At 36.2% G+C, this 27,282-nt stretch overlaps 1 protein-coding gene and 1 long non-coding RNA gene across 3 annotated transcripts in view; one reads left to right on the forward strand and one right to left on the reverse strand.

The window, feature by feature from the left end:
• The window catches only part of LOC138918964 (uncharacterized), a 34,521-nt gene extending 21,590 nt beyond the window's left edge, over positions 1-12,931 (forward strand). Inside the window, exons 2-4 of the long non-coding RNA XR_011428756.1 lie at positions 1,470-1,565; positions 12,112-12,229; positions 12,648-12,931. This is a non-coding gene — a long non-coding RNA (uncharacterized lncRNA). The remainder of the gene's footprint in view (positions 1-1,469; positions 1,566-12,111; positions 12,230-12,647) is intronic.
• SPATA16 (spermatogenesis associated 16) overlaps positions 1-27,282 on the reverse strand; it is a 219,601-nt gene that overhangs the window by 144,892 nt on the left and 47,427 nt on the right. For both annotated transcript variants that reach the window (XM_001494206.6, XM_014732759.3), the window contains exon 3: positions 2,517-2,662. In XM_001494206.6, the coding sequence (XP_001494256.3) occupies positions 2,517-2,662 (146 nt within the window). The remainder of the gene's footprint in view (positions 1-2,516; positions 2,663-27,282) is intronic.

The following is a 27,282-nucleotide window of genomic DNA, read 5'->3' on the forward strand; positions in this document are numbered from 1 at the left end:
AATACTCAGCTGATTAATTTCAAAATGTATCTTTGTTGAACTTAAAACCATAAAGTTATGTTTCTTGTAGTCTTTTACATGAAAAAAATAATATGCACTTATTTTTATCAGACGCAAAACTATATGATAGTTTTAAGCTAATTTTTGTGTTAACAAATCCCTAAAGATATGCAGGAGACCTCACATTTACATAAAATTAAAGAAAGGATGCTTCAACAAATGCAAATAAATGCAAAAAAGGAATATTTTAATTTTGATCCATGATTAGTATCAACCATCACAATGTGGTAATAATACAAAAGCAAAATTTTGCATTCAGTGGTTGTAAGCTATTTATAGCCTGAGTATCCTGATTAATTAATTCATTTATTTTGAGAAATATATTTATTGATTATATTTCAGGCTCTATTTTTAAATCTGAGGTCTTTACAACATTTTAATATTAGAATCATATGCACTGACTTCTGCAGTTCTGCAATATGACAAGCCCAGAAAAATGATTTACTTCTCTTGGTGCATTATTAATTGTACGAATTGACTGTTTGACCTCTATTGATTTGCATTTCTTACTTAATGTTCAGCTTAGAAACAGAAGCAAAAGTTATTTTACAATAGGAAAAAAATTATACAAAAGTTAATCTTAGCATAATAGGGAAAATCATTTTACTATTCACCATTTTATATCCTCCCCTCAGTAGTTTTCAAGGTCTTAAAAGAATACTTCTGTTTTAAAAAAAGTTTCTGGGGCTGGTCCCATGGGCTGAGTGGTTAAGTTTGGCTTGCTATGCGTTGGCAGCCCAGGTTCACTGGTTCAGATCCAGGGCACGGACCTAGACCACTCATCAGCCATGCCATGGTGGCTACCCACATATAAAATAGAAGAAGACTGGCACAGATGTTAGCTCAGGGCCAATCTTGCTCAGCTAAAAAAAAAAAAAAAAAGAAAAGAAAAAAGGAAAGAAAGAAAAAAGATTTGAAAACCCATCCAACCATTCTGATATCCAGGAGATATTTTCCCTAGAATGTAGGCCATGTTGATGGCCCTTCTTTTGTGTAGTGAAAGCCACGAAGAAGGTGATATATAATTACTTTCAATGCATCTCAATTCATTATTGTTTACCTATGCCTGTCGATTTTCTGGGCTAGTTCTAATTTCAAATATTTTTTCCATTGTGCTCACAAGTCACCCAAGTAGCCCAGAAATTCCAGTATTTTGATATACTGAAATACATGTTACGTTTCCAATATTGGTCCTTTCAAATGGAAATGGAATAAAATTCTTTGACAGACCATATGTTCTGATATTTGGTTTGGAAATTATGGCTGCATAAAATTTTTCCAGAAAATATAGAGCTGAATTTTCTTTTGGTGTCCAAGAGCATCTGCCTTTAGGTTCTGTAGTTTACTTAAACAGGAAAGTTTCTTTCACGGTTATCTTGTGAATTTCAAAGTGATTTTGTTGTCTGCAGGTCCTTGATGTCAAGCTTAAGCCTATAAGCTTGAGGTCTCCATAGGGCTGTGAAGAACGTTGGGTAGAACTTTTACATCCTCGTCGATGTAGACATGTAAGTTACTGTCGCCATGCTGGAAGATCTCCACTTATGTAATGGGTCTTAATATAACTGATAGTTATGTTTCCCAGTGATTATTTACAACGCAGGCATCATGTTTTCATGTAGATATTAGTTTTGTTATTTGTATCCAAAAGAAGCACAGGATGTGTGAGAACAGAGAACGGATGAAACAAAATCTCTAGGTAAATCGCTCTAAGTCAGACAGGGAGGGATAGAAGCATCATAATTCTAAGGAAAGAATTACTTGAAAGGCACAATATAATCACTTCATCTTTGCTGTAGATTAAACTGAATATTACCTACTAAAAGGGCAAGGCCTTTAGGAAACAGGACATAGGAAAGGTCCATTTTTACAGAAAAAAAGATAGGCAGGAGTAACTCTGGGGATTCTAAGAAGCCACAAGATAATGTAATGATACAGAGTTCTGAAGAGGAATAGATATACGAAAAAGAAATCTTTAAGGACATAGATAAAAAGTGTTTCACACCTTTGGACAGCTGTCACACCCACTGCTGCACAGCGTCCTTTGAATCAGCTGTGCTGTCACCAAATAAGCCACAAACTTTCAAGTCTTTGCTGACGGCTACAGTTGGTGTCTCCTTCTACTATTCTCCATATCTTGTGCAATTTTGGAAATCCTTCTCACCCCTTACTTCCCTTATTTGCTCCCTCTTTTCCCTGCAGTAATTTACTACTACAGTTATCCGCCACTTATTTTGCCCTGCATTATGAATAGTTAGGTCTATTTCTTCCGTTAGGTTTTGAGACGCCCTTTGTGATCTCTATGATTGTCTAGCTTAACACAAATCAAGTAGCAAAGAACTGTTTTCTGTTTTGTCTTTAAATTTACGTGGAATGAGAGCTAGTCATAGAAGCTCACGTAGTGTCCTCTCTTCTTGCATGGATCGTACTTATTTACAGTCATTAATACTTCATTTTACCTGTGCGCGTGATTCAGGGCAAGGTCGGGTTTCCTCATGCGTAGGTAGCACGTAACAAGCTTTGTCTCAATGAAGCTTGCCACACTTGCTATATCTTCAGCAGAGGCTTCAAATGGTTTTCCAAGAGCTGCCCCTTTGCTGCAAAGCTTAAAAAAAAAATACAATACTTTAAATTTCCTAATCATCTTGGCATGTAATTGATCCTGTAAATAAGCATAACATGTATATGTACACACACTTTTCCAAACTATAAGTAAAATATTAATGTTTTGATTGTAAATTAAATAAATTGTTTCTCTTCACTATTATGTGACTATAATATAAAATAAGTAACACATTTTACTCTAAAATGCTTCCTGTAAAATATTTTCAAAGTATGTTATAGTTTAAAGGGTTGCTATTTGCTAACAATGTCTGTTTTAAAAATAAAGCACACAATAAGCAAAGATATTAACAGAAAACCAGGTATAAATCATATTAAATACCGGTGCTTTTATGAAAACCCAGCTGAGCAATGATCTAGCATACTATCAAGTTTGATTTAATATAATAAGGGGTATCGGAAGTAAACTCCTAGGAGCCATTAACATGATCGGTGATTAATTTGAATCTAAATCATATTCTCTAGGATGTTATTGAAAGAAAAGAAGGGAAAATTTATTAGAATCTATTGGCAGACGGCACAGAACCTGAAAAAAATGGCAAGAATGTGAAATTCTTAATAAAAATTCCAGGAAGTCAATTGTTTCTGGGCACCATAGATAAACTGTAGAGGAATAAAATAATTAATTTTTTTGGTGAACCCCAAATATTAAGAAGTGTCCATAATATAACAAGGATAGATCAGCACTTTCTTTTCCCCCTCAGAATTTCCTACTGTTCTTTGGAATCAAGGCTGATGGGGCAGGAGAAACCCCAGCTTCCGTTTAAAGACCTTCTTCAGGATATCCGCTTCTTTACTCTTTTCTATCTCCCTCTATGCATGCACTGGGGGAAATTTTCTCACTGGGGATAGTAATATTTGGAGTTAATACCTGTTTATATATACCTTAATATAAAATTTCCCCTATTCTAAATCTTGTTTGCTTAAATGATATAGTTTAACTAATTTTTCTTTTATAGATTAAGCCAAGATTGGCTTGCCATTTACATTAACATTATTGTCAATTATATTTTTAAGGCAATTTGGTTGAGAAGGGCTATCTATTCTAAAATGTATTTCTCTTCTTAATTTTATCTCAAAAGTATAAGCTAAAAGAGAATCTAGAATCTACATGTTTAACATCCCTAGTTTGAATTGGTCATTACATGGTGCTGGTATCTTTTGCTTGAATATCCTGTCAGTTCTGAGAATTCATATTATTTTTTAAACTCTTTTCCAAGTTGATGGGTGAAAAATGCTACTTCATTCATTTAGTCAATAAATATTTATTGACTATCTACTACTAATTTCCAGACAAAAATTACTGCCTTTACATATGTTAATTTGAATTATACGTCTTTTTCATAAATTTGGCTATTTTGCTCTGTGTAAATTTCTGTTTTCTATTCCTTGCTTATTTCCACTGATGTGTTAATCTTTTTATTATTACTTATGAGTTCTTTATATATAGGCAATTATCCCTTTTCCAGTAACAGCTATATATACACGATCAAATGTAAGAGTTTTTCGCCTCCAAATTATGCTTTAGAAAAGAGTCAACTTTTATTCATATTCTTAAGAGGACTCTCAGTACACACTATAAAACATTTTTCTCAATTATTTTGAAAAAAGAAAAAAGCAAAGACCATTTGTGGAAGATACAATGTAAATGACCTCAGTCAATGCTAATTTTGGATGCTTTAAAAATATTACCTTATAAAATTGGTAATAAAAGAGATAAACATTTAACACTGATTCAGAACTATCCCTGAAGTGTGACCTAACAAATGTCAACATGATTGTAAACACACCTTAAAAAATAATGTAAGAGAGCATTGTAGTTTGAACATGGTAGCTTGAGATAACATCTCCCTTCTTCCACTAATCTGATCCCACAGGACCTAGAAATACCTAAAGAGAAAGTTTTTCAGAAAAAAATATTTTTGGATAGCATAGCTCTTTATGAACCCAAATCAGTACAAAACAAAATGAGTAGAAATGGTGTAGTTTTATTTGTTAGTATATCATAGTATTAAAATTCCCGACCTTCCTTCTTGATTAATTTCATCTTCTAAATGAAATAAGCATTTTTTTCAAGTCTTAAATATCCAAACCTCCTGGACTCTTCATATAAAATTTTATCCAAACAACAAAGAAACAAACAAGACACATATTATATGTATTCTTTGCCCCTTGCTGTCTGTGTTTCTCTCTGATGCAATGAAATGGACAAGCCTCCTTTCTTGGGCACACTTTTTGTGGGATGAATGCATCGGCCATTCAGGGAGTAATCAGGAAGTAGCTTCCGTGAGGACAGTCGGATCCTACACGACAAGAGGAAGCTGACCTGCAGATTTCATACTGTTGAAGGCTTTGTCTATGAACACTGAGAGAAGGTGAAGAATAAATGCCTGATCTTCTAATGTCTGCAATGTTCTCTACTTCCATGAGATTCAAGGCCAGAAAAGGAATAAAAATGATCAATCTTAACACACTAAAGAGAATACTTCAGGAAACCAAACTCTAAGACAGCAGTGAAAGAATAGGATAGTTTTTCAATTCACATTAAAATGGGAAAAAAGGCAGCCTGCTGGCTGATTTTATGTATATTTGTGGTAGTCTTGGTTTATCAATCAAGTGTTACAAGATACAGAACTTTTCTGGTTTTATCAAAGATTGCTTTGTTTTGCCAAAATGGTGCATCTTTAAAATAAGCTTTGCAATAAGGCAAATTCTTATAAGATAAATTGAAGTTGAAAGTAGAATTATAGTTAAATGTAGATATAATATTGGTATCAGGATTATAAAAAACATTCCAGATATTTTACTGAACTTTTAAATTTCCATGCAGATATTTGTAAAGACCGAGAAGTTAATTCTGCAGAGGAGGAAGGACTTTAATGTGGTATGAATTTGTTTGGATGTAGGAAAGGAATTTGTTTGAATGTAGGAAAGGTGACTTTGTTCAAGTTATGTTTGTCTAAAACTATACACTTTACCTCTTTGGTGAAATAAGTCACTGAGATAGAATAAAAACTTTTAAACTACCTATTACAGTATATCAGTGAGAAGACTTTGAATTAGGAAAAAATAATATTAGGCATTAATTTTTTTGTTTCCATCTCTTTTAAAAAAAGTATTTTATTGAGGTCATATTGGCTTATAACATCATGTAAATTTCAGTTGTACATTATTATATTTCGGCTTCTGTATAGACTGCATCATATTCACCACCAATAATCTAGTTTTTAAGGTGTTAACTTTTTATTTCAAAAGGAAGCCTAAAATATTTTTGAATGAAGCATAGACAAATTAAAAGCATAATGTTTAAGGGAAAATGTAGTGAAAACTCTTATGAGTATAATTGTTGTTTTGATGAGAAGCTAGATATTAAAACGAGGTTTCAGTAGTAAATTAGAACCACAAGCACAAATTTTAAGAAGAAAATACGTATTTTACAAAATACATTCACTTATTTTTTGAAAACAAAATAAGGATACTTTGGAGTTACGAAACACTTTTTCTAATGTATCTCAAAGTTCTTTTAAAAAATAAATATCAAACCTATTTTCAGAAATTGTGGCACAAAGCAATTTCAAAGTTTGCTTGAAAACATAAAATAACATAAACCCCAATAATAACAGAAATAACTAATATTAAATTAAATATTAATATTATATTACATATTTGTGTATTTAGTATTATATTAAATTTTGCATTGTGAGTCCCATTCTTAAAAACACAACCACATATTTTTGTTTAATTAGGATCATCATTAGCAAGATTAATGTTACTAATAGGTTCTCCATTATTAGAAAATCGTATGATGAGTATTTGCCCACTATATTTCTGGGACATAATTTTGAGTGATCCCTAAAGATCTAAGAGATAACAATATATCTTGAAAATCGTGGCATTATTTGAGTTATCAAATTTCTACAATTAAGAGTATATATCATTCATCCAATCAGTAATTTTTAAGGTTTTTACATTGTTTTTAGAAATTACAAAAAAACCTAAGGTTGGAGAGTAAGCTACCCATAATCCTGTCACCATGTATAATCGCCATTAATTTTTGGCATATTTCTTTTTATATTTTTCATATTTTTGTATCGTAATAAATTGTATATTACATATAACTTTTGCATTCCTTTTCATATGCTCTGGTTCTTTTTATATGTTTTCAATTAAAAATCTAAAACATTAAAATATACTCATGTTACAATTATAGTTGAGTATTCCAATGGATATTTGAAATACCTCCCAGCAAATGATAGAACTGTTAGAAAGAAAATTAGCAAACATATAGAAGATCCCAACAACACAATCAAGCAACAGGACGTAATTGACATATATAGAGAACACTCCACCCTACAACAGCAGAATACACATTTTTCTCAAGTACCCATGGAAAAGTTACCGATATGGACCATATCTTGGGCCATAAAACAAACCTCAACAAATTGAAAAAAATTGAAATCATTCAGAGTATATTCTCTGACCATAATGGAATCCAAATTGAACAGTAAAAAACCCCCAAAACAATCTAACTTGAAAGTGGGCAGAAGACGTGAGCAGACATTCACTGTAGAGGACATGCATATGGCACATAAGTACATAAAAAGATGTTCATTGTTTGACGTCATTAGTCAGAGAAATGCAAATTAACACTACAATGAGATATCAATACTTACCTATCAGAATGGCTAAAAGAAAAAATATGACAACATCAAAAGCTGAGAATGGTGAGAAATTGGATCACTTACACATTGCTGATAGGAATGTAAAATGGTATAGCCAGTGGAGAAAACAATACGGCGGTTTCTTTAAAAACTAAACATGCAACTGCTATACAACTCAACAATTGCACCCCTGGGCACTCATCCCAGAGGAATGAAGACTTAAGTTCATATAGAAACCCATATATGAATGTTTATAGCAACTTAATTCATAATAGCCCCCAAGTGGAAGCAATCTAGACGTCCTTCCATGGGTAAATGATTAAACAAATTGTGGTACATCCATACCATGGAATACTACTCAGCAATAAGAAGGAAAAAGTGAGTGAAACATTCAACAACTTATGTGAATCTCTATGGAATTATGCTGAGTGAAAAAAAGCAAACCCAACAGGTTATATACCTTATGATGACACGACAAAATTATAGGAAAAGAGAGCAGATCAGTGATTGTGAAGGGTTGTGGATAGGATGGGTGTTGTGGTTATAAAAGAACACCAGGGAAGAATCCTTGCAGCCATAGAACTGTATTGTATCTTGACTTTGGTGGGTGGATAGACAATCTATACATCATAAAATTGTACAGAACTAAATACACACACACACAAATGCAGGTAAAATGAGAAATCTTAAGCTTGCTAGATTGCATCAATGTTAGTATTCTGATGATGACACTGTACAATAGTTTTTGAAGATCTACCTTAGGGAGAAACTGCATAAAGAGTACATAGGATCTCTCTGCATTATTTCTTACAATTGCATACAAATCCACAATTATCTCAAAGTAAAGTTTAACTAAAAATAATCGTGTTAAGATTTAGACGTCTTTCATTTTATTCCCCTCCCCCCTTCTTTTTAGCCCAATTATGATCATGTTTAACTAGGGTTTTGGATGAGAACATAAACTATATCTGAGGGAAAGAGTTTTCCATAGCGCTTTTCTTGTCAAATTATAGACTGATTCCTATATAGAAGGGTAATAACTTATAATGAGGTTTGCTCTGAAGTTTTATTCAGAAGCCGTTGTGAAAGGATGTGTCAATTCCTCCACCTTCTGATTATCGTAGTCTCATTTGAGGACATTTGCCATAAGATGAGGGTTGTATTAACTGATAGTCACAGAAGGAAGTCAGCAAGTCCTTTGGCATAATGACTTCACGATTTGTTTTCTTCTTAATCATCTTTCAGTTTGCTATTATCCATCTTCCAAGTAATTCTTTCAACAGGGCTTATGTGGATGGTAACTTTTCTGAGCTTGTGCATAGCTGAGAATGTATTTTTGTTGACTTTACATTTGTAAATGAATGTCGTTGAGTATACATTTCTTGAAACATACTATTTCTCTGTAAATACATAGTTCTCCATTTATATTCTTGTATTTAGTTTGTGGAGAAAAAATTATAATAATTTTTTGATAAAAATAGACATAACTTAAGAGAACTTCCTATGTTGAAATTTCTTCCTTTCCTCAAGCATGTAGTATTTTTTTCCATCTTCTTGTAATTAAAAATTATTGCTATCGTGAGTCCAGATGTGCTCTATTTTCATCTATTTTGCCTGGAAAGTGGTAAGATCTTTATGTTTCCATACTCAGGTATTTTTTTTAACTTTGAAACGTTCCTTTCAGTTACATCTTTGACTACTGATACTATTCCAACTGCCATGTTTTCTTTCTTAAGAAAGTAATTCCTTTTTTTTCTCTGAGGCAGAGGTGAGGAAGATTGGCTCTGAGCTAACATCTGTTGCCAATTGTCCTCTTTTTTGCTTGACAAAGATTGCCACTGAGCTAACATCTCTGGCAATCTTTCTTTATTTTGTATGTAGGATGCCACCATAGGATGGCTGGAGGAGCAGTGCAGAGGTCCCCTCTGGATCTGAACCCCCAGGGATCTGAAACTGAGAACTGTGGGCCACCTAAGCGGAGCATGCAAACTTAACGCTAGGCCCCAAGAAAGCAATTCTTAAGTTGCTCCTTCTGTTTCTATTCTTCCTACCTCTAAGGCTTCCTGATTTTTTTCACCTCTCCATTCTAGGAGAGTGTCTCAAGATTGTCTATCATTGGCTTTATTTTCCCCATTATTAATTTCTTTTTTTGAGGAGGATTAGCCCTGGGCTAATATCTGTGCCCATCTTCCTCTATTTTATATGTGAGATGCCTGCCACAGCACGGCAACTGGTGCCTATGTCCACACCTGGGATCCGAACTGGTGAACCCTGGACTGCCAAAGCCAAACGTGCGAACTTAACCGCTGTGACACCGGGCTGGCCCATATTTTCCCCATGATTAACTTTACTTCTTTTTATAACAGCAATACTCATGATAATAAACGCAAACATTTAACTAGTGCTTACTGTGTTACAAGCAATGTTCTAAGTGCTCTCCATTTCTTATCTCATTTAATAATCACAATACAAAGCACTATTTTCATGGTCACTATCTTAGTCAGTTCAGGCTGCTATAACAAAATACCACAGATGTGGTGGCTTAAAAAACAAACATTTATTTCTCACAGTTCTGGATGCTGGGAAGTCCAAGATCAGGGTCCCTGGATGGTTGAGTTCTGGCGAAGGCTTTCTTCCAGGTCGCAGATGGCTGACTTCTCATCCTAACCTCACATGGCAGAAAGAGCCAGAAAGCTCTCCAGGGGCTGCTTTATAAGAGCACTTAATCCCACTCCTTAGGGCTCCACCCTCATGACCTAATCACCTCCAAAGGCCTCACTTCCAAATATCATCACATTAGGGATTAGGCGTCAATATATGAATTTGGTGGGACACAGATATTCAGTCCATAGCACTCATTTTGCAGGTAAGGAAATTGAAGTTCAAAGAGCTGAAATAATCTGCTCATACTACAGAGTTCACAGCTGGGAATTAGGCCTCGATGTCTGGTCCCAGAGGCTGTGTCTTTAGCTACCACACCAGTGCTGCACAGCGGCATTCCATGCACTGCTGATCCATCACGAGTACAGAAGCAGAGAGTAAGCATTTAGAAACTTCTGTAGCAATTCGACAGAGAAATATTGTATCTGTTGAATCTCCTAATAAAAAATTAGGTTTTGTGTTGTTATGTTTTTTTTTCTTTACTTCACTTTTTCCTGGTAATTTATTTTTACTATATTTAATAAAGTATCAGTAGACAATAGATTGGGACAAAAACAAAACCAAACAGAACTGGTTCTTCACCACAGACAGTGAAAAGAATGCTACTAAACTGTTAGAAATTTAGATGATTAAAAAATTATAAAGAGAAAAAACATTCACAATTCTATTATTAAAAAATGACCCCTGTTAGATAGGGGTGTGGATATATCTATCTACCCATATCTACCTATATCTATCTAGCTATCATCTATCAATTTCTTTACCCTTCTATTTACAAAAATATTACTCATTATTCATACTATCATGTAACCTGCGTTTTTGTTTGTTTCTTTGAATACATTATGGACATTAATAAAAAAAGATTTTTATTTTTAAATTTTTAAAATGGCTGCCTAATTTTACTAGATCCCCATTTAATGTTTTCCCTAGTGAGAAATTCCTCTAGTGACATTGAAAGTTCTCAATGTCGTAAATAATGTACATCAAACAGCCTTGTATATACATCTTTGCCCACACATTTGATCATTTCCAAATTGTTATATTCTATCTGTTATAATGTATCCTTACATATTGGAACTGCCAAGTTAGGAGGATACATTACAATCCCAAAAACATATTTTGGAATATACATCATAAAAGTGCTTCCCAGAAAAGTTTTACACTTTTACCAACAAGGTATTGAGTTCTTGTTTCCCTATAGCCTCGCCCACACTGGGTATTAGCAATGTTTTAACCTATTTATTCTTTGCTAGTCAGATGGGCAAAAATAGCACCTCATCTTAGTTTAATTACTAGCTCAATCTTTTATATTTATTGGGCATTTGTATGTGTATACTGTTTGTTCAAGAATTTTATTCATTTTTAAATTGGGCTGTTCTAATTCTTATTGACTTATTTTCATTCGGTAAGTATATAATTAGATTTTTTCCAAATATGCAATTTATTTTGAGTTTTGTTTATCACATTTTGGTATCAGGCTTATGCTGTGCTAACTTTGTAAAACAAATTGGAAAGATTCCTACCTTTTTGAATACTCTGGAACATTTTGAAATAAATAGTTGAAAAAAATTTGAGCCCAGCTCCTTTCACCTGTTTTTTTTTTCTCTTATTTGATTATTTTTCTGTTCAGGTTTTTGATGTTTTGCATCAATTTTGTTAATTTATATTTTCCTAGAAAATTATCAGTTTCACTCAGATTTTAAAATCTGTCATGACAGTGGAGAACATTATATTCTTAGAATATTTTAAATGCCTGTTACTAGCTGTGTCGTTCCCCATCTCACGTTCAGTACTGTGTAATTTTGTTTTCTCTGTTTATTTCTCAACTAGAATTGCCAGAGGTTTCATTATTTTGTTTCCTCTAAAAACAACAAACTCAGATTAATTGATCAATTCTCTTATTCTAATTTCTAATTCATTGACTTTGGTTTTTGTGTTGCCTTTGTTATTTTTTCTCTCTTGTTTTCCTTAGCTTTTTTTTCCTGTAGTTCTTTTTACTGACATCTTTAGTTGAATATGTAGCTCATTTATTTTAGCTTTTGTAATGTATAAGTTTGTTGTGGGGTCGGCCCTGTGCCCGAATGGTTAAGTTTGTGCTCTGCTTTGGCAGCCCAGGTTTTCGCCGGTTTGGATCCTGGGCGTGGACATGGCACAGCTCATCAAGCCACACTGAGGCAGCGCCCCACAAAGCACAACTAGAAGGATCTACAACTAGAATATACAACCAGGTACTGGGGGGCTTTGGAGAGAAGAAGAAGAAAAAAAACAAAAAGAAGATTGGCAACAGATGTTAGCTTAGGTGCCAATCTTCAAAATAAAAAGAATGGTTGTTGTATGCTTCTGTGCTTTACTCAGAAAAAAATCACAGCTTTTATTTCTATCTCTTCTGCCAACAGCTATTTAAGAAAGTGTGGGCTTATTATTATTCTTTAAAACTTTACCACCTGCTTTCCTTAGTTACTTGTAAGACTAGACCCTTTTTGCATATTTGTTAGTCATTTCTATTTCATCATTTATGGATTATCTGCTCAGATCCTTTAGCATTTGTCTTCTATGTTCTTACTATTTTTCTTGTTAATTTCTATGAGCTCAGTCATGGAAGCCTGGTGTTTTGGCATGTTCTGCATTCTTTTCCCCATCCTGCAGATTTGAACTCCTCTGGAAAACTGCCTGTACCCCATGTGGTAGCCTTTTTCAAGGCATGGATGTTATGACTGCAGGAACCCAGTGCTGGGGACCCTTTTTTGCTACATTGGACAAACATCTGTCTGAGAATGAAGCCAGTATCGAAGGAATGAAACCAAAGATGGAGAAGCTGGAAAACCCAACACTGAATCCTGAGGATGATCTCTTGAATCAAAATATGAAAGATAATTTGAAAGGCAGTATTCTTTGGTTATTTTGAAAAAGTGGGATTAGGGAATTGGAGGAAATAAATAAAATTATAAAGAAATTAAAAATGATACTGCAGAACGAATTTTAAACTGGAAGCAATAAGTAAAGAATCAGTAAGTTACAAAATCAAATCAGAAATGTGGAGGAAAATCTCTAAAAAGTGAAAAATATTAAAGACTTCATTACTAGTGATTTTTTATAATTTCTAAGACATTTTCATGTATATAATTACATTTAACTTCTTAGGAACTCCATGAAGTAGATAAAACAATTTGCCCCATTTGGCAGGTATTAAAGTCTATACTAAAAGAAGTCAAGTGATTTGCCCCCAGTTAGTAGCAGAGTCTAGAACTGATTCTCTTTTTAATGGAAAGTTCTCTTTCCTTTACATCAGGCTCATTGTCCTAAATTATTCTATTCACTAAAATTAAAAAAAACATCCTAGTACCTATCACCTCTGTTAGACATTCAGTAGATCTTCTTATTACAACTTCCAATGATTTTCTTTTGGAAAATATGGCTTCTGGATTCCACTTGAGTTTAATGTTTTCCTTTTCTCACCGTATAGAATCTTCCCAAAGGCCTGCCTTTGTATAAGAGACTGGTCTAAGCCACACGTTTGCTAGAGATTAGGTTGGTGGTTTTTCTAGGTTCTCCTTGCAGCTCATCCCGGTGCTATTAGAACTTACATATAGGACTTTGACAGGAGAACTGGAAGGGGACAAAACTAAACCAAAACAAACTTCAACCTTCAGAGTTCACTGCTCTTTCGTTCGCCACCTCTTCTTATCAACTTCATATCTCAAGGTAAAGTAAATCACTGCTTGTCAATTTCCAATTTCCATTCCCCAAATGTTAAAGGGATTAACATTTGTGCAAAGATACAAAAAGAAAGTTACTAATAGTGGAATTAGGGGGTGAAATAGCACTGACAGCCCTGGAAATGAGTCCTTGAACAAAGTGAGGGAATACTGGCATTCTGGTTGCATGCAATAGATACAGGCAATAATCTGCTTTTTATCATGTTCTTCCTTGGAGCTTTGTTTTTTGGAAATTCCACCTGGTGTCTGGCAGATCTTTGCAGTTATCCCTTTTTTTTTTTCCTGATGAAGATTTTCCCTGAGCTAACATCTGTTGCCAATCTTCCTCTATTTTGTATGTGGGTCACAGCCACAGCATGGCTGCTAATGAGTGGTGTATGTCTGTGCCTGGGAACCAAACTGGGGCTGCTGAAGCAGAAGCAGAGTGTGCCAAACTTAACCACTAGGCCGTGGGGCCAGCCCCTATTCTACTTTTTAGAAATCTCTTCATGTGGGTTAACACACATGAATTAGGCACAACAGATCATCTCCATCCTGCAAATTTTTCATGCAAATTTTTCAGTTGGATCTTTAAAATTCCTTTTTATATGCCAAACTAAATGTTCAGACTGCAAGGGTCTTGTAACTAACAGTTTCCAATTTCAATAAATATCTTCTTATACTCCCCTAACAGTGTGGAAAGAAGTTCTACATTGTAGGATAACACCCATTGGTTTTAAATTTTCTCTCGCCTTGTTACACGAAAGAGGAATGAATCAGAGAGCCCATCACTTGTAACTTTCCACATGGTGCCACATAGATCTACTAAAGTGTCTCCCTGGGAGAGACAGAGTGTGTGGGGCTAAGAGATGCAGAGAATTATGTTCACACATCACCAGACTTAAAAGTACCATCAGGGTTTCAGGAGCAGTGCTTTTCAGCCAAGTAGGCCATGATGTGACCTCTATTAAATTTATGGGAATTGGAGAAATGAGGTTACTCCCTGGGTGACAAGGTGTTGAATGACAGTAAAAAGTAATTAATCACTCCTACTCGTATTTGTTAAAATAGCCATGCTTCAGTCTTTTTTTTTTTTCTTCCCAGGTAGCCTTAAAATAGAGGTGTGGCCTCAGTAGGTTCATTCCACTGTGTTTCACCTTGATCTGACCAGCCAGTAATTTGTTTATGCTCTGAAGCATGTAGATGATACACATTAACCTTCAGTTTTTTTCAGGGATACCCCTAAACTTCAGCTATGTGATGTGTAAAGCAGATTAGAAACGTGGCAGGAGTGAGATGAATTAATACAATAAATCTTCCTTCCTTCTTGTCCTTACATTTCAGATCATAAAGGTAGTGATTTTAAAATGAAGATAATGTTATATGCTTGTTTTAAGGTAGTTATTTTATCATAAAGTAAATATATTTGCATCATAAAGTAAATATATTATCACATACAAACTGTAATAGCTAGTATTTATTGAGCGCTATGTGCCTGGCCTTGTGCTAAGCTCTTTATATATAGTATTGCATTAGATATTATAGATATAGATATAAGATACCATCATTTATAGATGGTATCTTATTAAATATTATTATTCCCAATTTTCAGATGAGGTTTAGGTTTAAGAGAGGGTACTAACTTATCAGACAGTAAGTTCTAGAGTGATGATTCAAATCCAGATATGCTGTCTCACTTAGATCCTGTGTTCCTGAGATAGTGTGCTCGTCAGCTGGCCATTGATGTTAGCTACAGTCAAATCCTAGAAGGATCAATGTGAATCCCAACAGCTATCATAACACTGGTTTCTTATTTATGCCATTGCATTCATCTTTACAGATACCTATATCTCTAGCTCACTGGACTCCCCTTAAGAAATAGTAGGATAGGTAGGATAGGCAGGAAAAGAAAGAGATAGGTCAACATTTGCTGAGCAATCAGGTAATATGCTTTTACATCCGTGAGTCATTTAATTCCAACAATCACCCATTTTATAGGCAGAGAGTTGACTAATTCAAGAAGTAGAGGAGGCTAGAATACATAGAAATGGAGAGGAGAATGACTAGAGGGTGCATACGAACGAGAAAAAGAACAGATGGTGGAGGCCCTAGAGGGAGAAAGGCAGCACAGCTCTTGTCAAGACCACAGGGGTGCCTGTCTGGGTCCAGCGATGAAGGCCTCAGCTGGTAGCAGTGAGGAGCCTGCTGGGCCGATTGTTGTTCCCCAAGCAGGGGAGTTTCTGGTCTATTTCTTCATCCTCTTTGCTGAATAGCAGTAAAATTAAAATGAACATTTTGAGGACATTTGATAATAATTGGGACCCTTGGTCTTAATATATAAACAGCAGATTTATTTCTTTTCTAATTCATATTCATGTTAATTAAATATTTTTCATAACCTCTTTGTGTTTAAGTGGGGAAAGCTGGGTGTCTTTAGAAATGTTGGGAAAACCATTCTAAGATAAGTGAGATATCAAAAAATTATATGCTTTTGAAAGATCTAGTTTTCAAGAACTTAAGAATTAAGGGAATTTAAAAAAATCAATAATCCACAAATTCAATGCCCTGTGATACATCACTTGATTTGACTCTCATGTTCTCTTTCAGTTGTCATGGACCTTTATAGCAGTATTAATTATTTTGGAACAAACTCTTATGGAGCAGTATATAAGTCAGGAATTGCCACAAAAACACTGCAAAGCAAACCACCCCAAAACTCAATGACACACAACAATATGCAGTTATTTCTTGTTCATGCATCTATAGGTTGGCTAAGGTTGGTCAATTCAGGCTGTGTTCAGTTAGGCTGAGCTCTCAGATGACAGTTAACTCCAGGTTAATTAGGACTTGTAACATTAGTCAACAGAGGCATGTTTTTCTCATAGAAAAGGCAGTAGAAGAGGGTAAGACAACTGTACAAATACATCTGAAGCCTTGCTCATTTCAGGTCCACTAACATCCCATTGACCAAAGCAAGTCACGTGACCAAGTCCTACAGCAGGGGCTGAGACCATCGTCAAGGTGAGGATGTATAATGCTATGACTGGGTCAGGGTGGGAGGTGAAGAGGTGGGACCAACAGCTTAATTTACTACAAGCAGAGAAATAGATCTATGTCTCAATTTCTTTTCCAAATTCCTCATCCATACATCCTCACGTGGAGGTGTGCAGCATGGTCTGTGACATGAGGTAAAAGTCTGGATCTATACTACTTTTCTTTTAGTACCACAGGTTCCTTTGGGACAGAAACAGTTCTGAAATTGTATGTTCTACAGGATTTTGAGGAGTTATTATATCAGAAAAGTTTCTTAGATCAAATAAGCTCGTGATATGCTAGACTATAGAGCTAGTAAAACTACTTAACATACTAATGCATATGGTAAATATCCAAGAAGAAGATATGGCATACATATTTCACAGACCTATTTGACCGTAGAATCCCTTTTCTCCAACAGTCTCATTTTTTCTTAAAGAACATCTTGAGGGCTTAGAGTTTTGTGGAATTCATTTTGGGAAATGCTGTCCTACGGCAACTTCCATCTTTCTTACTTCTTAGTTCAGATGTGGCTAGCATCTGGCTAATGTCCCAATTTTGAGATAAACGTTTCTAAAAAGTATTTGAGGATGGGAAGAAACAGGTTTAGCACATCTGATCACAAGACAATATAATTATGTTACGGATAGGAGCTAGTATACTCTATTTCAACTTACATGTTACTCATGTTACTTTCAAGTTGGTCAAATCCAGGCATATCTGTCTTTTAAAATTCCCTTTTTAAATATTTCAGGGATGTTTATGTGCATGTTTAAAGGATACTACAGATTAACATTTACGGATGCTAAGAGATTTCTACCTTTAGGCCCAGAAAGAATGAAGTTCTGGGGTCATTTAATCCATACTGTTATATCAGGTGTAAAATTCCGGTTAGTATACATTTTTTTTTTTTAATCAGCAATACCAATGGATATTTCTCTTTCCAGAATGCATGTCAAAATTAACACCTTGATGTTATGCTATGAAGATAACACTTTAAAAAATATACTCATGAGGCTAGGACAGTTTTAGCACAGTAGAAAATATTTTTTAACACCTAAAATTTTTATGGAATGTTATAAATCTGAAAAAAAATCTTAAACAGCTGAGATTTTATAGCCACTCAGGGACAATAAAAAGTTTGAAGAATATATTATATTATGTAGATGAGGAGAATATATTAGTCAACATTGTGACTTTTTAAGAGCTTGTTCTTAAAAATAGGATAAAGGAAAATTGTTCACTAATCTTTCAGGTAAAATGCCAGTATGTTTTTGCATAATCCCTCTTTTATTGATAAATCCTAATGTTCAAAGGAAGATTGTGTGGTGTAGGATGTTCTGCAGTAGTGAACTCAAGTCCTCCAACATGGGGGGACCTGCCTGGTCCCCAATCATAAAAGGCAGCAAACTCTTCAGAACCTTTAAAGAGAGTTTCTGAAGAGCAGCTGAACAGTTAATCCTGTACTGCTAAAAATATTTGAATGAGATTTGGGATTTATAAAACACTTCTATATATTATCTTACTTTCTCTTAACTGAAACACTAAGAGGCAGGTCAGGCAAGCACTGACTCTCATTTTGTGGGTAATAAAACCGGGATTCGGAGAGATCTAGTGACCTGTCCAAGAGCACACAGTTCATAAACAGCCAAGGAAGAAATTAAAAATAATTCTTCTGATTTCAAATTCAGTGCTTTCCCCATATATTTGTGCATTTCTTTCTGAAACGTTTTGTTCACAAGGTTTGTTTTCTGATCCCAAGTATATAGTTCACATTATAAATTACACTTCATCTCTCTCTCATGACTTTAGTTGAAAAATGGAAGAAGGGCTGGGAGTTAAAAAAAAGTGTTGCTTTCAAATTTAAATATTTTAGGAGAAAAAAGGCATAAAAGCAATGATAAGAGGATCTGAATCCTGAAAGGGACTTTAAAGCAATATTTATGGATCCATGCAGAGGAAAATAAGTTTTTATAGTACATGCGAGTCATTCCTCCACACCAGGATCAAACTTTATTTAAAGCACCACCACTGAAGTTTCGATGTAAAAGCCAGCATGCCATTTCCCAGAACTGGTGGTGAGACATAACAGAAAGGAGTAGTTTGCTAGAGAACTAATCAGGATTTCAAGGGATATGAGAACAGGTGATAACTTAGTTTGATGGCTCTCAGTCCAAGTGAACAAGAAGGGAACGACTCTCTCTCACCAACTAAGACTCTCATATCAGAGTCTCCTAAAGGCTCTGTGAAAATGTTTTCCATTTCTCAAAGAAAGGGAAAGATTCACCCCGACAAATTGGAAGTGAGTTTCTGCACTGACCTGGCTAGGAAATAGGGGTTTAACATGAAGACATCGCTTCCCATCTCCTGTCTGCCTTATGCTACGAACAGTGACAGCCCCTGAGAGAAAACATCTGAAGGAAACAAATATTTCGGCCACAATATTTCAGCTAGTCATATGTAAGGGGAGAAAACTCATGAGGAAATAGGATAATTATAACACTTCTATAGTGAATTATACTATAATGTAACTTAAATTTGTTAATATCTCTTATAGTAACAATAATAGCAATTGTTTATTGAATATTTACATGTGCCATGTAAACTCTTTACTTGTATAACCACACAAGATAGGTACTAATATAATTCCCACTTTATAGATACAATTTAGGCTTAGGCAGTTTAAATGACTTCCTTGAGGTCACAAAGCTATAGTAAACAACTAAGCTTAGATTCAAATTCACATAGCTCAGAGCCCAGAGAGTATTCTCGTAACCACTCCACTCTTAAATACTCTTGTATTTAAGTACCGGCTACTACAGTACTGGTACCACAGTATGGGCTCCCAGACAGGAAATGTATGCATCTTTCTATAAGAATCTGCCCCTTATCAGTCAAGGCTATTGGTTTGCAAATTGGTGTCCCATAAACCAAGGCAAGGAGAGACAGAAGAAAGAGGCAGACCACTTCAGATAGGGAGGTGGTAGGTTTAATAAGCAAGGGAACTTACATACAGGGCTTATTTTGGGCGGCCGCAAGGTGAGATCTCTGCATCTACCTGCTAGAATCTTAAAAGTTTATATAGAGGCCTTCACTGGGTTCAGATATTCAGTCCAGATGGCTTCAACAGCGCATTACTCTCTTGAGATTGCATCCTTGAAATGGCTTCAGCTATGGGAACAGTGGGCAGAACAGATATTCCAAGAACAGAGGACGGGGTGAGGAGCCTCTGACGGCCCAGGTCCAGCTTGCGGGTCAACTGGCAGTCATGTCCTCTCAAGGATCTCCTCCACGTGGCAAAGTCAAAAGGACAGATGAATTGAGGAAAAAAAGTTAAAATATAGTCTGGTTAAATACAGTGGAAGACTGAACCAACTAGAAACACGCCTTGGTTCTGATTTTAGTTGCTGCAGCATTATATTTACTGTGGACCATACCTGAGTGATTCTGACCATGTAAAATCATTTCAACACTGAAAATGATATTCAAAATAGCAGAGATGCCCGATGACCAGAAAGGAGAGATGATATCAAGTATCCATTGTAACTCATCAACTTCCCAGTTGTCAGATTTGCATATTTTCTTAGTCTCTTTTACTGCCAAGAAGTGACATCAGAAGAAGCCAGATGAATGAGAATTACTTTTTCCCTAATTAGTATTGCAGCTCTTCCCTTAGGCTCCTTGTGAGCCCTGGTGCCATGTCACTTTGCAAAAACACCCAATGAGCAGCTGCAGACTCTCTCCAACGTCCAACCTGTATGACTGTCTTCCACAGTGGTCTTTGGTGATGAATAGAAGAACACAGGTCTGCAGATGAGTAGCAGGAAATCTTCATATTATTTTCCATCTATTATGATTACCCTAATTACAAGTACTGGGAAGAGTTTGAGGTACAAACACATTTTGCAATTCTTGCCTGCATGTGGTAACTAAAAATGTCTGTAGTTAATGTCACCCTGAAAATGTTTTAGTTTGTTAAAGGAATTTCTCCAGGTGCCCAAATTTACAAAGTTACTGTCTGAAATATGATACTGTCAAAAGATTGACAGTGAGTTGATATAGATAGGGCAGAAGTTCAGGTGCAATTCTCTGTATTTCTTCTGAGCTTGACAAGTCACAAATATCTTATATGCAGTCCTCATTATGACTTGAAGTCACTTCTAGTTTCAACAAGTGCATTGTTGACAATATTATGGTGAACATAAATAGGAAAACTCGTGTCTATAATGAGCTCCTCATTTAAAATAAGCCAAAAAATTAATAAAATAAAACAACCTGCAATCCCTTTCCCAAAAATGGAACCCCATGATCATTGATAAAATAACATTTCTGTTCCTTTGTAGGGGATTACAGAAACTGCATTTCTCACATTTTTCATGCATTAGGGAAGAAAAGGTAATGCTATTATTATATCTTTTCCACATAAACTTACTCTATCGCCTTTTTGTAAGATTTTAGTCTGGCAACTTCGTCTTTTATTTACTTTTAAATAGAAAGCTTTCATCACTTAGTACTCAGAGTCAAGTGAAACAACTGGTCTACACTAATCAGCTAATTAGTACATACTGAAGCCGTAACTCCCGATCAATAATACAAGAATGTAAAGAAACATCACTCTCATTTTCTTCATTAACATACTACTAGTCAATAAAAGAGACAATTTTTCCACCCAGTGCATGAGTAGCAAAATGTTATGAATTTCCTAAGCAAAATTATTCCTGAAATGCTATTTTACTGATTTTTAACATTTGAAAATGTGAGATTATTAGTGAGGGTATGTGTAAAGGAAAAGCCTGCTGGGATTAGAGCTATTATAGGGTTGTCAGATTTAGCAAATATAAGACATGACAGCTAGTTGAAATTGAATTTTACATAAACAATGAATAATTGCTTAATATGATACTATACTATATCACACCACATCACACCACACCACGCCATACCAGACCCTAATGTATCAACAATGTTTATCATTGCTGAGTCATGGGATTATTTGAGATTTTGTTTCTTTCTTTTGATTGTCCACTCAGTGTGTGGGGTTGTATGCAACTTGATTTTCTAGAACAGAAGTCTGGGGGAGGACAGAACACAAGCTTTGCGTTTTGGGACTGCCCTAAGGTAAGGAGTTTCCTAAGCCCAGGCCGGGACTTCTTTAACCAGAATCCATTGACCTACTCTTCAGAAGGGAGGAGTCAAAGAAGAATGAAGAAATTCCTCAGAGGATCAAGCAGGTACAGATCAGGCAAAGACTGGAGAGCGTCAGAAGGCAGGTGAGCACATTGTAGAGCTGATTGGAGTGCTCTCCTTCAAGGAGGAGGAACCAAGGATGGGCTTTTCGTGTTCAAACTCTAGAACACTAGGTGAAGCCATCTTGGTGCTCTTCACTTGTCGTTTGATTGTTCTGAGACCTACAGCTGTGGATGTGGCGGGACTGGAGAGAAATGAAGGACAAGGGCGATGGGAGGTGAGGCCCCGTGGAGACACATTGGGAAGTCACGTGGAGAATTTTGCTATTTCATGGAAACAGTATCTTGAGATCCCTTTTGTTGTCAAAATCGTCCTTCATGAGTAACGGAGGAATCAGTTTCAGGCAATTTCTGATCTTTCCAAGTGTTTGACATTAAGCAAGTGGGGCACCAGGAGACAAATCCTGAATGGATTCCCTGATTTATGAACTTATAAAACGATGCTGCAGGGATGATCAAATGCACGCATCCTAAAGTCCTGCCTTCTCGTTAACGTAGGAGAGTTCTGCGTAAACATGTTTGATGGCCAAAACATTAACACGGCTCCTAACTTGTTGGGGAGAAAAGAATTATATCTTACACAAGTTTGGAATGGGATAGTTTCTCTCCAAATATACTGTGAGAAGAGGCAGTGTCCCAGTTTGCAACGGTTCTATTGTAAAATTTGAGAAGGAGTTGGAAAGCAACACCAAAACTACTGTTTGATAAAGATGTCTTATCTTTCCACTAGTCATTGCTTAATAACAACCCTTTATCAAATATCGAATACCAAAATATCAAAATCGCATCTGGGGATTTCTAGTTTAGAAATATGAGAGAAAGAGGGAGAGAGGGAGAGAGAATAAATCCGCAAACACACTAACTAACAGATGCCTGGCAGTGACCAGACAAACAACTCTAAAATAGACTTGTATTCTTACTCAAATTAAAAATGCCATATGACTTGTTTATATTCGATTAACTGCTTGTTCCTCCTAGCCAGCCAGGCCAGCACTTCCACCACCACTCTCCTCTCCCGATGCCAAGTTCCTGATTATGTGTTAGGACTGGAGGGTGTGGGGAACGCTATTTGCCTCTAGCTGATGCAGATTAATACCTGAGACACAGGAACTATTTGGGAGAATAATGAGTCACTCCCTGGTCTAAACACCAGCTCCAGGCGATGGTTGACCAAACAAATACAAAATCATAAAGAGGAAAATGGTGGCTCCCATTGAATCTTGAAAGAGGAAAAGTCAAGACAAATAAAAATGTATTTTAACAAGTAGGTAGTAATTTTATGGAATTCATGCCTTCAAGACAGGGTATAGACCTTCAGCGACAATGACGACAAACCAGAACAAGGTAAAAGACTGTAAAAAAGGGGTGGAGTAAATGAAAACACAGTTCTTCTCACTTAAAACTGTCATCAAACCACCAGAAAAGGAAAAAGAAATTAACATCTGCCAAAATGAACTGGCTGGAAATTTAAGATCCACGTTAAATAGTTGTGTTATAGTTGCATTCTTGTCTTTGGTTAAATTTAAAGAGAACTCTGCCAGTACTCACCATTTAAGTAAGATGTCAATATTTAGTTTCATATAGATATTATATGAATACTATATAGATAATATAAGCATGTTATTTTAGAATCGTAAGACTTAATTTGAACATGGCTGTTTCTTGAATTCCATTAAATGCATTTTTGGCATTTATTAAGATGAGCATATGACTTGTCCACCTTATGCCTATAAATGTAGTGGATTACATAAATAGAATATCCTGTGGCTGAGCCTACTCTGCTGAAGAGTGATTCACTCTAAGAGGCCTTCTACGCAACCCTCATATAAGTTTAGATATCCCTGTTAGGTGTCCCAATAGCACTGGGTACCAGGCTTGCCCCAACATTTGCAGGGCCCGGGGCGAGAATACAAATGAAGGCCCACATCCCATATGTCTAAATATTTTAAAACTATAAATCAAGCTAACAAACCATTAAATAAAATATGTTCCATCTTCCTACCTTGACAAATGTATCCTCAAAACCACCTGGAAAACTGGATTCAAATTAGAATTTTCAGAATCTTCAGAGTTCTGTGCTAGAATATGACTTCAGGGAGAAGCGGCCCCAGCCCCTTGTCCTCAGTCTATGGCCTCTCCTCCTTCCCTTTCCATTCCTGCCTCCATCCAGAACTATGAGGGGCTTCTCTTCCATGTGTGGGGACAACCCAGATAACACATTCAAACCCTGTTCACAAGCTCCCCTAAGCATTGTGCTTATGTGTCCATCTTTAGGAGAGTAGATCTAAAGGCGTCTGTGCTGGCCGTAGAAGTGGGTTTGAACTGTTTGAACAGGGAATTCTGGCACCCTTGCTACCCAGAGGTGGGTCTGTTGGGAGCTGTGGGTTCCAGATGGGCGTGTCCAGGATGCCCCACAGATGCCCACAGTCTCTTTGCCTGGTGAAAAGGGGCACAGCTGTGGGAGGGCCAGAGTGCAGTTCCCTGAAACCTGGGGCCAAGGGCAAAGGCCTTTTTGGCCTGGGTCTAAGGGTAGGCGTGCCTTGGAATGTCTAATCACAGCACTTACTGCAGTTTATTTTCACTTCCTTATTCCTTGCTAGACTTTAAACCCCACAAGGGCAGGGATCTCTCTTGTTCATTCTCACATCACCAGTTCGTAGCAGAGTGGCTGGCATCAATTAGATATTCATAAATATTTTGGGAATAAAAAAATGCTAGTCATTTTTAAATGGGACTACATCTTTTAAAGTGTACCTGTGACATTTATAAAAATTATAAGGATTTAGGGCTTAATGAATAATTTTAATTAAAAGTCAAGTTTTATAGGCTTTGACTTTTTACTACATTGATATGAAACTAGAAATAAATAGCATACATATAAACAAAATTCATACATGTAGAAACTGAAAAATCCTTTAAAATGACAATAGAGAGATGGGAATATTCCTAAATATAGAAAGAGATTTAGAAAGAAAATCTATATGTATGCAATATTCCTAAGAACATTTTCTGTAAGAAAGAAAACTGAAAACATTTTAAATCACTATTAATTGGGAAATGGTTATGGTATATCAGATTGATGGAGTATGATTAAGTCAATGAAATTACAATAATGAAGATTAATGATAATACAAAAAATATGTACAATATAATTCTAAGTGAAAAAAGTACCATGCAAAATGTTTATCTCTGCATTTGGTAACTTAAAGTTATTTTTGTATATGAACGAGACAGGGAAAAGCAGAAAAATGTAACAGCTGCAGTAGGGTGGTAGAATTGTGGTTCAAATTTTTCTTTTAAAAAATAGTTTAATGATATAACGAAGTTTCTGTCCAAAAATAAAAATTAATTTAATAATATAAATAAAACCACCTAGCTGTGAGTAGAGTTTGAGTGCCAAAGTATATCTATATTTTATTTTTCTTTTGGTGAGGAAAATTGGCCCTGAGCTAACATCTGTGCCAATCTTCCTCTATTTTGTATGTGGGACACTGCCACAGCATGGCTTGATGAGCAGTGCGTAGATCCACACCCAGGATCTGAACCCTTGAACCCTGGGCTGCTGAAGCAGAGCATGCCAACTTAATCACTACACCACCCGGCTGGCCCCAAAGTATATTTTTAATAAGTTAATGAGACTGCTTTTAATTAGTTTTTGTTTACTCATGTGCTACACTTTGATGTAGCTTTATTTAGAAAAGTAGATTAACTGAATTTTATATATATACACACACACATGATTATATACAATTGTATATATAAATGTATACTTCATATCTTTTTTACCTAGATGAATTTACCTAGATGAATTTAGACACGCTGGAGAAAGATCAGAAAAAGGAAATTGTGTTGAACTTGAAACTCTTCCTTATGAAATATTTTATATTTCTTAAGTGGCTTAGATACAAAGTATCCTATAGAAGAGACTACAAATATTCATTCATTCATTCAAAAAATGATTCTTAAGAGCCTACTCTGTTTTAGGAGCCTGTGGTAGGTGCTGGAGAAGCAGTGACGAATGGTACTAGACACAAGCCATTGTCACATCCTGATTAGAGAGTATAGCCAGAGGATGGAGCACGCAGGAAGGCAGATGTCAGTAAATTCAGGTTAGGCATTTCTCCTGGTCAGAGCTGTTCAAAGACGGACAGTCACCTACATCCCCTTCAGGCTGCACGACTCACTGGCAGTGGTGGTATTTTAAAAAGTAGATGTGTAATTGGATCAGATGACTTTCGAATTTTGAGATTCCCATTATCTCATGCCCAAATCAGAAACGAGTTCTCTAGAGCAGATCAAAGAGGAGCAATAAGACTAAACTACCTCAGTAGAGAAGTGGTTTGGACATAAGGGAAGAACTTCTTTTCAGAGTAATAATTCACTTCACGTTGTGACTACAAGTTACAGGAAACACGGCGAGAGGACGGGGAAACACACATCTTGTGTGGCGCGTTCTCTCCTCCTCCAGAGGCAGAAGGCCACATCAGATGCCCCCTGCAAGTTTATCTCAGCTTAGCTATTGAAATGTGGAGGACTGAGGAAATCGGTACCTAAAAGTAAGCTTCAGGAAAGAAGTGGGAGGCAGAGGAGGCTGTGGAGTTAACGGCTGAGATGGAGAGCATGATTGCCTGTATCGGTGACAGCCCTCAGTGAAGACAAGGATAAGGGCCCATTAGTTTCTGCAGGAAGCCAGGCAGTGGAGGCTCTAAAGAGGAGAGAGTCTGTGACTTGTGGGGACCTGAAGAAATGGTGGTGGCAGTTTGTGTCAGAATGTGAAAGGAAAGAAGGAGGAGCTGTCACAGTCAGGGGTGTATTATGTTGAGCCTTGTTAAAATGGGGAGTGAGGAAGACACTAATGGGAAAATAAGCCAGAGGGAAGGGATTGGGACACCAGGCAGGAGGAAATGGGAAGGTGCCAATAAATTGCAGAAGTGTGGCACCTTCTTGACTCAGCACTTGCAGGCCTTTGTGCCCAGCAGGGTCTGAGGCGGGGCTGGGATTGTGAGACCTGCTCACTGGGAGTTTCCTGACCTAAGCACGTCGTAAATTCTGAATTGGACTCACACTCCTTGCTTTTCAACTGTGTTATCTACTAAAAGGCCTACTGTTAATGGGTGCTGAAGAACTCCCTCAAAGAAAATTCCAAAACAAAAATAAAACAAAGGGGATAAAACCCAGACTGAAAAAAAAAGAGCCTTACACTTATATGCTAAGGTGCTTTCGCAAACACCACATCACGTCACCTTGAGATCAGAGACAGAGCGACATATTTTCATCTTTTCTTCACAAATGAGGAAACTGAGGCTT

The sequence above is a fragment of the Equus caballus genome, chromosome 19 (genome assembly GCF_041296265.1).
Source record: "Equus caballus isolate H_3958 breed thoroughbred chromosome 19, TB-T2T, whole genome shotgun sequence".
NCBI classification, from domain to species: domain Eukaryota; kingdom Metazoa; phylum Chordata; class Mammalia; order Perissodactyla; family Equidae; genus Equus; species Equus caballus.